Source organism: Chamaea fasciata, unplaced genomic scaffold (assembly GCF_029207755.1).
Source record: "Chamaea fasciata isolate MVZ Bird 193981 ecotype frontalis unplaced genomic scaffold, bChaFas1.0.hap1 SCAF_1, whole genome shotgun sequence".
Taxonomy (NCBI): Eukaryota; Metazoa; Chordata; class Aves; order Passeriformes; family Sylviidae; genus Chamaea; species Chamaea fasciata.
In genome coordinates, this window is record NW_027094086.1 from 143,059,447 (window position 1) to 143,073,980 (window position 14,534).

A 14,534-nucleotide genomic window follows, 5' to 3' on the forward strand; every position below is an offset into this window, starting at 1 on the left:
AAATGGGCAGTCTGAAGGCTGAGAACTTGTTTGTTCTGTGATTTAGGGTATTCAGCTGAAATATTCTGAAAGAGGACATGTCATCAGCAGGGTTATTCATATAGCAAAGGTCTAGTTGAAAACAGACAGGGAAAAGGTTAATTTTGATAATTCACATGACCTGTTATAATGAATGTTGATCATTCTTATAAATGAAATAAGTGATAAAGGACTGAAGATCTTGCTTCTTCTGAATTCTGTGAATAGGCTTAGGCCTCAGAAGATCTCTGATAGTGTGCGTATGTTGAAATGACTTTTGAATTTATAGGAATCCTAGCAAGTCACATATACGACATACAATACCCAGTGCAGAAAGGGGACCTGGGCTTCTAGACAGTCCTACAATATTCAACTTTTCTGCTGATCGTTTAATCAATGGCGTCAGGAGCCCACAGACGCGGCAGCCGGGACAAAGCAGGACACGGGTGCAGAGCGCTACCACCAGTTACACCAAGAGGGAAGTGGGGACTGGACGGATGGAACAGACCAGCCTTGACTCGTCCCCTGGCTTAGGGAGAGGAAGGTGAGTGTGCTCCGTAGTTGTCTTCCAAACAGCCGAGTACTGCTGCTTCTGAACGACTCTGTTTAGTGGAGGTGTGGTATTGTGACTGTTCTCAGTGCTGCTTTAAACTCAGACTCTCTCCTCAAACCTAAAATCTTGCTAAGGGCTTCACAGAAAGTGTTAAATACAGAACAAAGGCAAAGCGGACTTGCATACTTTCCTACCAGATGAAAATCATTATTGGTAACTGATGAACAACTTAGATCTGTAAGATCTAATCCTCCATCCTTTCTTCATCTGGTGCAAGAAAGTTTTTGTATATTATTTGACTTTATTGAAGTTCTGCCCAATTCCATTGTTCAGCATTGTAGATTTTACACTTGAATGTGTATTAGCAGTGCTCATGCTTAACTTTTGCAGCTGAAGGATCAGAATTTTAACTGAATTGGACATACACAACAGCAAAGATGATGGATTGCTGTGGAGGGATGAGAAATGGCTACAGGCAACTAAGGAAACTATTGTTATGTTGTTTTAAAAGCAACCAAACAAAAACCACAACCAGCGACCTGGGGAGCTGAAAACTGGCATATTTATAAATACAGTTCTAATGAGTGCTTCTAAAAGTATTATGGGGCTTTGATAGTGGCTGTATTTATGACTCCAAGTAAAGCACATTTTGAGTGACTTACTGAATTGGAAGATAACTCAAGTGTTTTGCAGATGATCTTATTTTAGACTTGTATCATTGCAAAATTAAATGGATATTTTGTGCAAGGGTTGTAATACTTTTCTAAATCTAATTTACCAAATTGTGTTATAACTAATGGATGAAAGTATGATTAAGAATTCAGGAAATATGATTGCTCAAACCATAGACTACAGAAGTGTGCAGGAATAGTCCGTACTTAAATTATATTTTGATGTTTCACCATTGAAGACATTTAGAATAATAAAAATCAAACAAACTTAGAAAATACATTAAAACTGAATGAGAATGCACTGCAAATTTTACAATGCTGCTTGGAGGGGCTTTACCTGAAGCAGGGCTGGGAGCATAGTGCTGAAAATGTTTTGAAGGAGCCTTACCTGGATTGAAAATAGTTATCTGCATTTGAGAAGTTACATTGGTATACAAAAATTTCTGACCCCCTTATTTAGATACTGTAATGTTTTGTCTAGTCCTTATATGTAATCTCTACTGAGATGCGTTTAACACAGGAATTACTTGTAACCAGTATATTCTTACACTGACTTGCATAAGACCTATACCTGTATTTTAACAATAGCTTGCTAGGAATTCTTCCCTAAAACATTTCTTAATAACCTGTGTAGAATGAAGATGGATGAAATAGCATTTGCAATTAATTTCTTCTGTTTTCATTAACCACTTTCCACCCAATTATAGTCAAGGTTCTCATATTTGTATTCTTTCCCTTAGGAAAAACTCATACGGCTACCGGAAGAAAAGGGAGGACAAGTTTACAGTGAGTTTTCATGATCTTATTTGTCTCTAATAAAACTAGGGTAATAAGGCAATGATGTGGATATTACGTGGAGTAGCGGGTGACATAAGTTACGGTAGGAGCAGTTGTGCATCACAGTTGATTAAAGACAACAGCTCATTAGTCACTTGAGTTTACTGAATTTGGTTGTCAGAGATTTTCCATTAATGTAGAAAGTCAGGGAAAAGTTAAAACTACTCTTACAGTAGCAAAAAAATTCCATCTCAGTTTTTGTCAACATGCCAGTGTTAACATTCAGGAATAGCTAAATGGCTGAAGCTGTTCAAAACACTTGATACTTCATTATCAATCATGGTGTCAGTGAAGAACATCTTGTGGCATAACGTGTGGCAGAAATTTTTGTTATGAAGTGGTCAGTTCATTTTCTTAAATGTCTCTTCCAAGTGCCATTTGGTAAGGGTATACTAACACTATTAAAATACTGTGGTTTTGGGAAACTGAAATTCAAGGTTAATACCAAAGTAGACTTGGTACTTGAAAAGGCTGCACTAAGTGTTGAAGAGAAAAAACATGTTTTTATAGGATTTAAGGTGTGATGTGATAAAACCAGTCATTTCTTTGCAGTTCATTTTCGCCACACGTGGCATATCCATGAAGTTGAACCAGGTTGTTTCATTATTCTTGTTACAATTGTAAAGTACCACTACTGCAGGAGCCATAACACTTTCCTAAAGGTCCAGAATCCCTGCATTTATGTGTTTGTGGCTCCTGCTGTTGAGTGGCCTGAGTGAACTTAGATAAAGGAGCAGGAAAGTTTAGCAAGTGATTCCTTCCTTTTGATTGCTTTTAGTTCTCATCAAACTTCCCAGAGGCAGTGAGACCACATTGCATGTAGGATTTCCAGTACTTCTTCCTTTGGCCCTTAAAAAGCTGCTTGAATTTTTAGAGTGGAGTTTTCCTGTTAACTTTTTTTTCTGTATTTCAAAGAACAAGGAAGTGGTACAGGTTAGGTATGAGTGACTGGAGTGAAAGGATCACCTTGGACGCCTCCCTGAGCAGAGTAGCACTTCTGACAGATCTGACTGCAAAGATTATTTGAACTTTGAATGTAAAAACTGGTGGATGTGACTTCTTTGGAGACCCATGGTTCCCTTCTGTCAGCACCAGGTTGTAATTACAGCCTGGGCAGCCAGGTTTCTTCAAGTTTCTTCTGGGCCAAGAATATTTAGTCTATAGTGTCCAGTGCTGCACCTCGAACAGAGGTGAGAGCTGCTGCACACCCACGACTACAAGGAAGCATGCTTGGAAGCAAAAGATTAAAATCTCCCCCCTTTAGACTGTGGAAATAATTTAATCCAATATCCTATTCCTTGTATAATGCTGTAGCAACTAGATAGTGTACACAGGACACCACTAAAACCAGTATATTTGAATGGAGTAGTGCCTTCTTTAGAAGCTTTTTCCTTTTAAAAGAAAAGTTATAGAGTTGTATGCACGTTTGCATGAAAAAGAGCATGAAACTTTCTGATCAGATTGAGGCTATAGACGTAAGCAAAGTACTGAACCTACTAGAAGTCAGCTTGGTAAATTTTATGCAGTTAACTTAAAATTCATTGAAGTCCTCTCTCATCCTGCTAATTTAAGATGTTAATGCCACTCTTAATATTTTGAAGGTTTTAGGACTCAGCTGTGTAACTTAAAATGTAGCATAAAAACATTAGCTATTGCAGAACTTCAGTCCCCTTTTAGAAGAGCAAGTGCTGCAATTTGAACAATGACTTCTAAAAATTTGAGTTGTTCCTCTTGGAGTTTGAGCTGGATAAGTGTAGTCTTTCTCCCTGACCTTTGACAGGTCATCTGACTTCAGTTTTGGAGATTTGCAGTCTCCATTGCTGTAGCATTCTTCCAGGGGGTGATGCTGAGTCAGTGGTAGTGCTGGGTGTTGCTGTTCTTGCCTCTGTATTTTTTCTTTCCCTACTTCCCTCCTGACACACAATTCTGTGGACATTACATATAGTTTGTGAAAAGACCTCAAAGGTAGTCTTGTGTCAGTTGTTTTTGTTCAGAAGCATTGTTCTCACATTCATACTATCTTGACTATATACTGATATTTTCCTTTTCAAAATAGGAACTGTGTCAAAGATTGCTTTGCATTTGGTGTTTTGCAGCAGAGATCATCTTAGCACAGGCCTCAGCACAGTCAAGAAACAATTCTTTGAAAAAAAATTTTGTTTACATGATGTAGGTGAAGTTAATTGGTAACTTCAGTTACAGCATATTACAAAGGAGTTTTTTTTCCTGTGTAAATAAAACTTACAAATAACTTACCAGCGGTTCTCACAAGTGATCTTAAACCATGGTACTTTTAACTCTAAACTGGTCTCTGTAGTGCAGAATAGTTGTGTTTAGCACACAGGTGGGTTTTTTTGCTTGAGAGATTGGTTTTCTTCTTAGTCTGTTTCAAAAATAGTTTTGACATTACCTTTCTATTTTTACACAGTGACAATATAGATTAATATTCATTAGATATATATTGTTATTGTCTGTGCTACTTACAAGGCACGCTGTCTTGCCCTTTCTTCATATATCTAAAAATAAGATTCTTGTTGACTCCTGTCTTTTTATTTAGGATGTTACTAACTGTACATAAATGGGCATTGTATTTTCATCATATCATGATACAAAAACCGATGTGTTTTCCTTTCTGTGTCAGTGTGTCTGTCCTCAGGAAGAGTCAGTGAGAAAACTTCTTACTATGCTAGTATCCCTAAAGCTTATACGTATACTGTGGCATTTATATAATAATTAAATATTTTAAGGGCAGCACTGGAAAATGAAAGCATCTGTTCCTCCGTACTCTGTGGGTTTTTTGGGAGATGAGATGGGGGAGCCTTCTCCAGGGGTTTGCTGATACTAATAAAGTGCAAAATACAGTTTAGAATTGCAAATCTTTTCTGTCATGTAGTGCAGTAACCCCAACATGCTATTTCTATTCCAGAGAGGCCAAACACAGTCTCCACCACCCCCAAAACCTCCATCTCCCAGCTTTGAATTGGGTTTATCTAGCTTTCCTCCATTACCCGGCGCTGCTGGCAATTTAAAGACTGAAGATCTGTTTGAAAACAGACTGTCCAGTGTGGTAATAGGAACGTCAAAAGAAAGAGTGAGTAGTGGGTGCTCATTTCTGTTGGGAAAACAAAGAATTGCATACCTCTTGTTTTCTGATTTGGTGGTTTCTATCAAAAAACTTGGTATAAAGTTGTGGAAAAACTTGTGGGTTTACATGGGTTGCAACAAATATTCTCAAAAAACAGCTCTCAAATGATGTGTTGCTGCCTTCTTCACTTTATATTTTAGAATTGGTTGCGTAATCTCTTTGAAATGGTGTGGAATATGGGCACCAGTGTAATTTAAGTAGATGTTAATAGCAGAGATTAGAAAATATGCTCTTTGTTGTTCATAACTGCCTCAGGCATTTTGATAGACTCAGGTGAAGAGTATGTGATACATTTTCACTCCTGCTTGAAAGTAAGACTTCTGAGTTGTATATAAAGCACTTTAAAGTGACTGAGACAAACTTCTAAGCACTAAAGTAAAGAAGCTGCCTACATAATCTCAGTACACTAGGCGTCATAGCTGGAACTAGAACTGCTACCAAAACCATCTAGATCCCGGTGTTGTCTCGTCATATTGCTCAGAAATATAAAAATACACCAGAATAATTTGGCAACCACTGCAGTATAGATGTAGTAGAGATGCAGCTGAAATTAATGTAAAGTAGCTTTTCATAGATTTCATTCTTAGAACTGTCTCTGCCATGCCATCTGTGAGTGACAGTATGTTCTCCTCCAGCAAGACTCACATAACCCTCTGCACTGTGGAGCGTTCTGGGCTATGAAAGTCTGTATTGGCTTTTTTTGTTAGCTCAAATTTAGCTTGTGTTTTTCTAGCTGTACCACAATTTAAGAAGTTAAGCCCTGGATTAGCAGTGCAAAGCGATGTGTGGTGAACCACCGCAGTCTCTTGCATCTTCTCCTGCTATAGGCTGGGTTTAGAAAGTCTTCTTTGGTGTCTGTGTATCAGAGGTGGGTAGAGGGTGTTTGTTGGTAAAGAAAGGAGGAGGCAGCAGGGCAGCCTGCACCTAAGGCAGTGACTGTACAGGCAAGCCATCTACTCAGTCTCCTGCAAGGGGTAGGAGGGGCAACTACATTCCAGGATTGCATTTAGGGGGAATGTACAGTTCAGAGCCACGGTAAGAGCAGTGTTTACTTACTGTCAGCCAGTACTACAGATTGTAGGTTATTCTTGGCTAAGATCTATTAATTTTGAAGTATTTTACCTCTGTTACTTACGAAGTGGCTTTTGACTATTGTATTTCTGGTTTTAAATACAATTCCAGCACTTGCTTTTAATGCTGCAGCTGAAAACCCTTTGTTCCCCCATTACAGATCTGGTACTTGTTTTTCACTGTACTTATGGCAAAGAACTTAGACTCCTCTTCTGTAGAGGCAGTCTTCATATCAGTCAGGCACTGAGGCTTTATGATACCTGCAGTGCACTGTCACAATAAAAAACATTCTTTGATTTACCAGTTTCGTTTTCCAGCATGCAGGAGTTATTCTGTACCATTGTGTGGAAGAAAGGGATTATGCTACCTTTCCTTGCTGGCATTTAAATAAAGAGTAAGATAACAGCAGCTGGTTCCAAAGAGTGATTGTGTTCTGCTCAAAGCTGTTTGAGCTAACATCAGTCTTGCCAATGTATACGGGCTGCTTTTCACCTTGATCGCAATGTTTTTTCATGTCACTTGATGTGGTACAAAGCACTGAAGTAGAGTTACACAGTGCTTCCCTTGTTTTATATAGATGGGCAAGTCCAATGTATGGAGGCTGAGGGGACTAAACGTCTATAATTTCCAGCTGTTGTTATCCAAGCATCATATATTTAAACTCTTTCCTTACTAATGCTCTTCTAGATGTAGCTCTGGGGAATGGTAGGTAATAATCATCCCACGTTTTGTAACTAAAAGTGCAGCACTGTCAGATCAAGGGCTGAGTGTTTGGGCAAGGAAAAGCTCTTGCATGTCTGCTTGTCTTGAAGCTATTCACACTTAACCATGTAAGTTCTGATGCACTTGGGACAGAATGCTCAGCAGCTTGCAATTTCAAGCCTTTGCACACACGGTTACAATGGATAAAACTACAAAAATTGTTCTGTTATTTCTAAACATCCACCTTTTGCAGTCTTTTACTTTGAATCAGTCTAGGCTTAGATCTTCTGCAGTGGTCTATACTGCCTGATTTTAAAACAATGCCATCAAATACCATTTTCCTTTATAAGAGTGACCATAGGAGTTTAGGGTTTATGCCCTTTTGAATGGTGGCTTGACTGGGGGAAAAGGAGGGTTATCTTGTTTCTTCTGAGCTTATGTTCTCCCATTGCTCCTTCTGCATACCAGAATCTCCTCAGGGTTTAGAGTTTTTTAGGATGAAGACAGGTCAGAAGCAATACAAAGAACATAGCACCCTTTAAAACAAAGAAAATGGTTATAAATGTGAGATATATGTTTTTCAGGATATGAAGTTGTCTTTTCTTATTTTGTGACAACTTAAATTAATACATTCATCTTGAACCTATTTGGCATTTATCTAGAAGCACAGTACCACTTGGCACTAGAAGAATCTTTTGAGCGCTATAGAAAAAGCCTTTTGCTTAGTAGCAAATCATTATATTGGGATGATGCAGAATTAGAGCTTTGAAGAAAACAGTTCTTAGTGCACAGCACTAGGAGACTTCTGTCTTCATAGGCTGCCTGTGGTTATGTGAACAGGTGCAAAGCCTACTTTGTCACCAGCAGGTACAAAATTTCCAGGTGGAAAGAAGTCCAGTCACTAGTGGTATTCCCCTGGGTTCGGTATTGGGGCTAGTCTGGTTTAATAACCTCACTGGTTGTCTGGACACGGGGGTCAAGGGCACCCTCAGTAAGCTCACAGACAGCACTAAGTTGGGCAGGAGTGTTGATGTGCTGGAGAGTGGAAAGGGTAAGGTCTGCGGAGGGTTCTGGACAGGCTGCGTTGATGAGCCAAGGCCAATTGTGTGTGGTTCAATAAAGCCAAGTGCCAGGTCCTGCATCTGGGTCACAACAACCCCAGGCAGTGCTACAGGCTGGGGACAGAGTGGCTGGGAAGTGGCCGTGCAGGAAAGGACCTGGGGAGGTCCCAGCTGAACATGAGCCAGGTGTGCCCAGGTGGCCCAGAGGGCCAATGACATCCTGGCTTGGATAAGCAATAGTGTGGCCCAGCAGGACCGGGGCAGTGATTGTCCCTCTGTACTGGGCACTGGTGAGGCCACACCTCAAATCCTGTGTCCAGTTCTGGGCCACTCACTACAAGAAAAACATTGAGATGTTGGAGAATGTCCAGAGAAGGGCAACAGAGCTGGTAAAGGGTCTGGAGCACCGGTCTGGTGAGGAGCAGCTGAGGGAGCTGGGGTTGTGTAACCTGGAGAAAAGGAGACTGAGGGGAGGGCTTATCACTGCCTACAACTGCCTGCACAGAGGCTGTAGCCAGGTGGGGGTTGGTCTCTTTTCCCAGGCAATCAGTGATAGAACAAGAGAAAATGGCCTTAAGCTGTGCCAGGGGAGGTTTAGGTTGAAAGTCAGGATTTTTTTTTTTTTACTGAAAGGCAAGTTAAGTGTTGGAACACGGTGCCCAGAGAAGTGATGGAGTCACTACCCTAGCAAGTGTTCAGGAAATGACCAGATGTGGCACTTTGTGCCATGGTTTAGTTGACAAGGTGATGATTGATTAAAGGTCTTCTCTAAACCTTAATGATTTGAAGTGATTTTTGTCATTCAGATATGTCCCAAAGGGACCTGAAGCTTATAACTTCTTTTGTATTATTTGTCTGTGTTTCTAAATAAATGAAAAGGAAAAATAACATATTCATCGCAATCACATATTGCCACCTCCTGTATTTTTCTATAGTCAATTTACCAGTATAAACTAAACTATGAACTCTTTCCTGGTTGTGCTAATTTTCAGGCAGACCATATTAATTGGATATTTTGATTGTTCTTCTGTGCCTTTTTTCCTCCTTCAGAACATTAATGTGGATGCAAGTACAAACACTATTCCATCAGGAATTCCTCGAGAGCCGTTACCAGTTTCTTCTACATTGCCCAGGACCTTTGAAAGGTCTCCTTCGCCACCCCAGCCTACTGAGTAAGCACTTAATTACATGGGTATAATTATTCTGCTCTGGATCACATTTGCATTTTCTTTCATCAGGCAGAACAATGTAAATAGCTATTAAAATCTTAATCAATGAAAGAAGTAATACTTTGTTGTACTTGTAGCAAAGGCAATAAAGCTTAATTTCCGAACAATATCATAATAGCGATTCAATCATAACAGTCATTTAGCAGAAGAAAATTTAGTGTCGTGATTTAGTTTCTGTGAGTAGAAGTAGTTCAATGAATACCTTCCTGTCTTGTATTTAGATAGCTTTGAAACACAGAGAGTAAACCCATGACCCAGTGGGCAGTACTGATGTCCATACCATAAAAAAAGTTTTTGGTACCTGCAAATCAAATAGCTGAGTAACTAAATGCTATTAGAACATGACAAATTACAGGTAGTGTCACATTGCACAGGAATATATTTTTTCTATTTTTGATAGCATTTTTGAATGTCATCATGAGCTAGGCAAATTACAGCTGTAACTATTTGCAATCATACTGAAACTTTTTAGACCTATTATTAAACCATTCATCTATCCTGAAGTTTCACTTTTGATGAGCCTTGCTTCCTGCTGGATGCTTACAGGGACTCCAAAGTTGTGGATAAACAGCAGAGAGAGACACAGAGTACAGAAAGACTTTCTTCTTCCACACTGAGTACTGCGTGTAAATCGGTACAAGTCAATGGGGCTGCCATAGTAAGTGACCTTATTACTTCACTTTTTGTTAATGATCCAGTTTGCATTTAACAGAATATTGCTACCCAGTGTTGCCTAATCATGTGAGCCCAACATCCTAGAATTTGTCCAGCAGCTTTAAATTTGCTTACTGTGCTTCATGATTACTTGCATGATAGAATTATGCAATTAATAGTGCAAAAGAGATCTCCTTATCTGAATCCTTTTCTTGGTATTATCTTTGAGGTAGAAGTATTAACACATATGTCGATATTGAAACCAGAGTATTCATTGTGTTTCAGCTGGTTTACAGTTTGAAAGGGAAGTATTTTGCCCTATGCCAGTACGCTGTTTTTCTGGCATACTGTTTTAATCTTTTCTTCAGCTTTATTGTCTATACAGCTTCTGTAAACTTCTCACTCAAGCCCTCATCTGCATATTTAAGTGCAGCAGTCTTTTGGGACAAGGACTTCACCCTTTTTTGTTCATAACAGTATTTTTTTTTTCCTCAGGATGCTTTGTTTAACTCTGTCCTGTTTGTTTCTGATTTCCCAGGAACTGCGAAAACCTAGTTATGCGGAAATTTGCCAGAGAACAACTAAGGATCCTCCTACATTGCAACCCCAGAAAGAACAGAAGCCAAACACTGTAGCATGTGGGAAAGAAGAAAGAAAGCCCACAGAAACAATAGAGAAAAACAGAGAACCTCCTCCTGCAAAGTCACATCCTGGACAACCCAAAGACCAGAGGAGACAGTCAGGACGCAGATCGTCCCCTCCAGCCGTTGGCAAACGCTTAAATAAAGAACAGAGTACCCCTCCGAAATCTCCTCAGTGAAAATAACACCTGGGAGGGTTTTGAGAAGAGGTCTGTTTCCCACAAATTAAACCCATGTTCCCACTAAGATACCTGAGAATGAGTTGCTGGTTAGGAGCTTGCAGTGATACAAGGCATGTAACAATGCCTGCAAGTTATTTTTCTGTGAAATACTTTTCCCCCTCTTGAACAAACATTCTATTTTTCTGGGTATTTCTGGATAGTTGTTCTAAACCTTACATTTAGATTGGTGCTTAATTGGAGGTGAAGCTTAGTGTGATTTTTTTTTTTCAAGGTGTAAAATATTTGTCTTTAAAAAAATCAACTTTTTATTAAGCCTCTCTGTGGCTGTGTGAGTGCAAGCTCTGTATAGTGAGTTTTTTCTAAACTGTTAAGCAGAAACATGCTGCTGCAATATTTTTAATAAACTGGTCTGCAAGTACATATCTAAAGTGTCCAAAAGACTGATAACGGCAGCTAGTGTGTAGAGTGCAAGAAAGTAGATATATTTTACAAATTAGTATGTGACCTTAAAGATTTTTTTTTTTATTGGGCTGCTGTACTAAGTGTCAGCAAATGAACTTGCACTTTTAGGTTAAATGAGTAGCTGTTTCTAGCATTTTTAAAAACTTAATCTTTTTTTGATGTTTTGCACAGAAAAATTCTACAGGGCACCATAGCAGTCTTTCTGAAATATTTCCTTTTTTGACTTACTGCAAGCAAGTAACCATCTTCTCACTCCAGAATAAAACTGATGTTATAATTTGCAAATACAAAGCACATTGTGAATAGAAAGAATCAAGTCTGTGAGCTTCTATGGTGGTGAAGCCTGTTAGTGGATGTTATCAGGAGAAAGCAGAGTAGCCTTCTTGTGATAACCTTAGCTTCCCTGTGCTTGTAAGGGAGTTAACTGAGTCAGCGCTGTATATTCTGGTTACCCCTGTGCTCTGTGTAGACTTTTTTTTAAAACTCTGCCCCAAGTGCTCTTTGAAAGAGTTCATATCTTAGTCAGCCTTGTGTTGACATCTTCCTGTAACTACAAGCATTGGCATATGGATTTAAATTTTTCAAGACGTGAGATAATGGTGTTTGTTTTGTGTGGTGGAGGAAGAGATCCCTGGTATTTACCTCTGGGATGAGGTTTCTCACACTTATTTACTTTAGAAGTGATGCGCTTTCTGAAGGACAAGGATGCACTAAATTAGCAAGTTTCTAATAAAGTTGAATATAAATTATTTTTGTTTTAAAATGCCTGAAGCTTTTCTTTAAGTGTTTAAACTGCAGGAAGTTCAGACAAAACTCATTCCTGCTGACTATGACAGTACAGTTTATTCCACAAAAATGTTTATTTAAACAACTGATTTTTTTAAAGAATTATTTCCATCCAATATTTAAAGACTTGAATTTTATTTAAACTTGAAAATGACTTTGCCTTAACTTTTGTACAAGACAGTTTAGAGTTAATGAGGTCTGACCCCGTGGAGGGTTAGCATGAATGGCATACAGAATTACTCAGTTACAGTATGTATCTATTGTCACTGGTCTTACTGGGTAAACATACTGTAGTACAGGAACTAGCAGCAGTTTTTGTAATATACATTAAAGATCTTAAACAGTTGATCTTTTTCAGATTGTTGAAAAACCTGTAAATGCAAATAGTCAATACTGTATTAAATATGTGCACTTGGAAGTGTGTGCTTTGCTTGTACAGTTGTAAATAATCAGAACATATAAAAAGGTACCCTAAAGAAAAAAAATCTGATAAAAATTATTGATATTATAAATGTTGCTGTTGAGCTGGATGTAGATAAACTAAATGTTGTGGTTTGAATATTACTTTAATTTGTTGTTTTTTCTTTTTCTTATTTTATTCTGGTGTGTTGAACTGACTCTGCCTCTTCACTGCAAAAGGGAAATGGAACGAAGGTCTTATTTGAAAGCCCTCAAGTGTTTTCCTGAAGTCCCTTTAGAACCAAACAATTTAACCAATTCAAAAATGTTCTGCAATGTAAATAATGAATTTCAGCAGTCAAATTGTAATTTTTAAGTCATTAATAAAAATCAAGTCTAATTGGGGAAAAACTTGACTGCTGCAAAAAATATACACTTGAAGCTTACTTTTCTGCTTTCAAGAGTATCAATGCATGGTTCATAGAACTGTAAAGTAACTATAGAAGTTGACTCCTGATAAATTTCCTATTACAAGCATCAATTGGTAACTAGTTGGCATTGTAAATCCAGCCTGTTGTATGCTGCAGAATTGGTCAAAATAGGGCACGTGGAGTCTGTTGATTTTTCTTGTTTAAAAAGCGCACTTTGTGAATGCTGTGGAAGGAGATAGAACCCCAACACCATCACCAAAACTGCTCAACTACTTCTGTCATTGGATTTTTTTTTATCCCCTTCTCCTTTCCCCAGCGGCAGTGAAAGCGGTAGCTAGATTTGTGTATGGTTTAGGCCAGCTGTATGATTCATTTTGTTTGTCTGCTGCAAGTGAAAGGCTTTACCAGCTGCAAACAGTGGCAAGTGGTCCCTTCCAGCGGCTGTGAGCGGCTCGTCCTGGTGCTCAGCCGGTACCTGAGGGGATCTGTTGAGACCAGTGGGATGTGTTGTGCTGTTCTAATGTACTCTGCTGCCATTTGTGATAGGTCAATACACTGTAATTACTGCTTACCCAGCAACAGTCTGTTGCATCTGAAGTTTAAACCTTCCTCTGATGTGGTTTTATAGCTTTTTTTTTTTTTTTTTTTAAAGTGACACGCCAAATCGCTGTGTAATATACAATACAACTTCTCCTTACTGTATTTTACTTTGAGATTTATTTCCCCCCCACAGTCAGTGACAAAATGGAGTTTTCGGAGTAGAGTTGTGAAGTTGCATGCAGACTGTTGCTACGATACAGAGAGGGATTAAAACATGGCTTTTAAAATGAAAAACCTCCCAAAAGCAGTAGCTAAGCTCAAGGTTCAGGGATACAGTAATTAAAATTGGCATTTTACCCTGTTAGAACTGTGTGGTAATGCTTTTCATTTTGAAAACAAGTCAAAATGGGATCTGAGATTCTTCCAGGAATTTATAAAAAAAAGGTTGCTTTCAAAAGTGAATGTAATTTCAGATCAGTCCCCACCCTGTGACACTGTCACTTAGAATTGCATGAGCAGTGGCAAATTTTTGATGATGTTGCGTTATCCTTCAAAGCCTTGAGCCATTGGCATGGAAAGGCCCTTGTTGGAGCATGGTGCAGTGTATCGGGAGCAACAGCTGGCTGTAATGGTGCACACCTATCTCTGTATCTCCTTCAGCTACAGGTAGGGGTTTTGTGCTTTGTAACCTATTACACTAATAGCAGCAGACAATCCAAGATTTCTAAGGAGACCTAACAGCTGCCAATTCATGAAATAGAAGTGTAATGTGGGAGCCTTTTTGAGGGTTTTTGTTTTTGTTCTTCTTCCATTAAGACTGGAATCAAGCTTACATGTAAACTATCAGTAATTTAAGTTTCCTTTTGTGTCATAAAATGTAAAACTGTCTAATTTGAAAAAAAATATGTAGGTTATGAAAAATAAAGATTTAGGCACTGTTGAATTCCTGATTTTTTTAATTAAACATTTCTCCAGCAGTATTTTTCATTACCTTTTGTCTTTTGCTCCCAGTTTTGGAAATTGTATATTTCTAATTTTGGGAAAAGAACCCACTTTTGCTCTCCTGTTCAACACAGCTCTTGTAACCATCACCTAAGGCTCTGTATCAGCAGCAGGAACCCCTGTGATATATCCCTGTAGGCTGCAGTGTCT

At 38.8% G+C, this 14,534-nt stretch overlaps 1 protein-coding gene across 4 annotated transcripts in view; it reads left to right on the forward strand.

The window, feature by feature from the left end:
* LARP4B (La ribonucleoprotein 4B) overlaps positions 1–14,325 on the forward strand; it is a 55,627-nt gene extending 41,302 nt beyond the window's left edge. For 3 of the 4 annotated variants that reach the window (XM_066200552.1, XM_066200542.1, XM_066200530.1), the window contains 6 exons: positions 308–562; positions 1,983–2,028; positions 5,006–5,170; positions 9,109–9,230; positions 9,834–9,945; positions 10,480–14,325. In XM_066200552.1, the coding sequence (XP_066056649.1) occupies positions 308–562; positions 1,983–2,028; positions 5,006–5,170; positions 9,109–9,230; positions 9,834–9,945; positions 10,480–10,761 (982 nt within the window). In that variant the 3' untranslated portion in view covers positions 10,762–14,325. The remainder of the gene's footprint in view (positions 1–307; positions 563–1,982; positions 2,029–5,005; positions 5,171–9,108; positions 9,231–9,833; positions 9,946–10,479) is intronic. The other variant, XM_066200533.1, reaches the window with a different exon arrangement.
* The last annotated feature ends 209 nt before the right edge of the window (positions 14,326–14,534 follow it).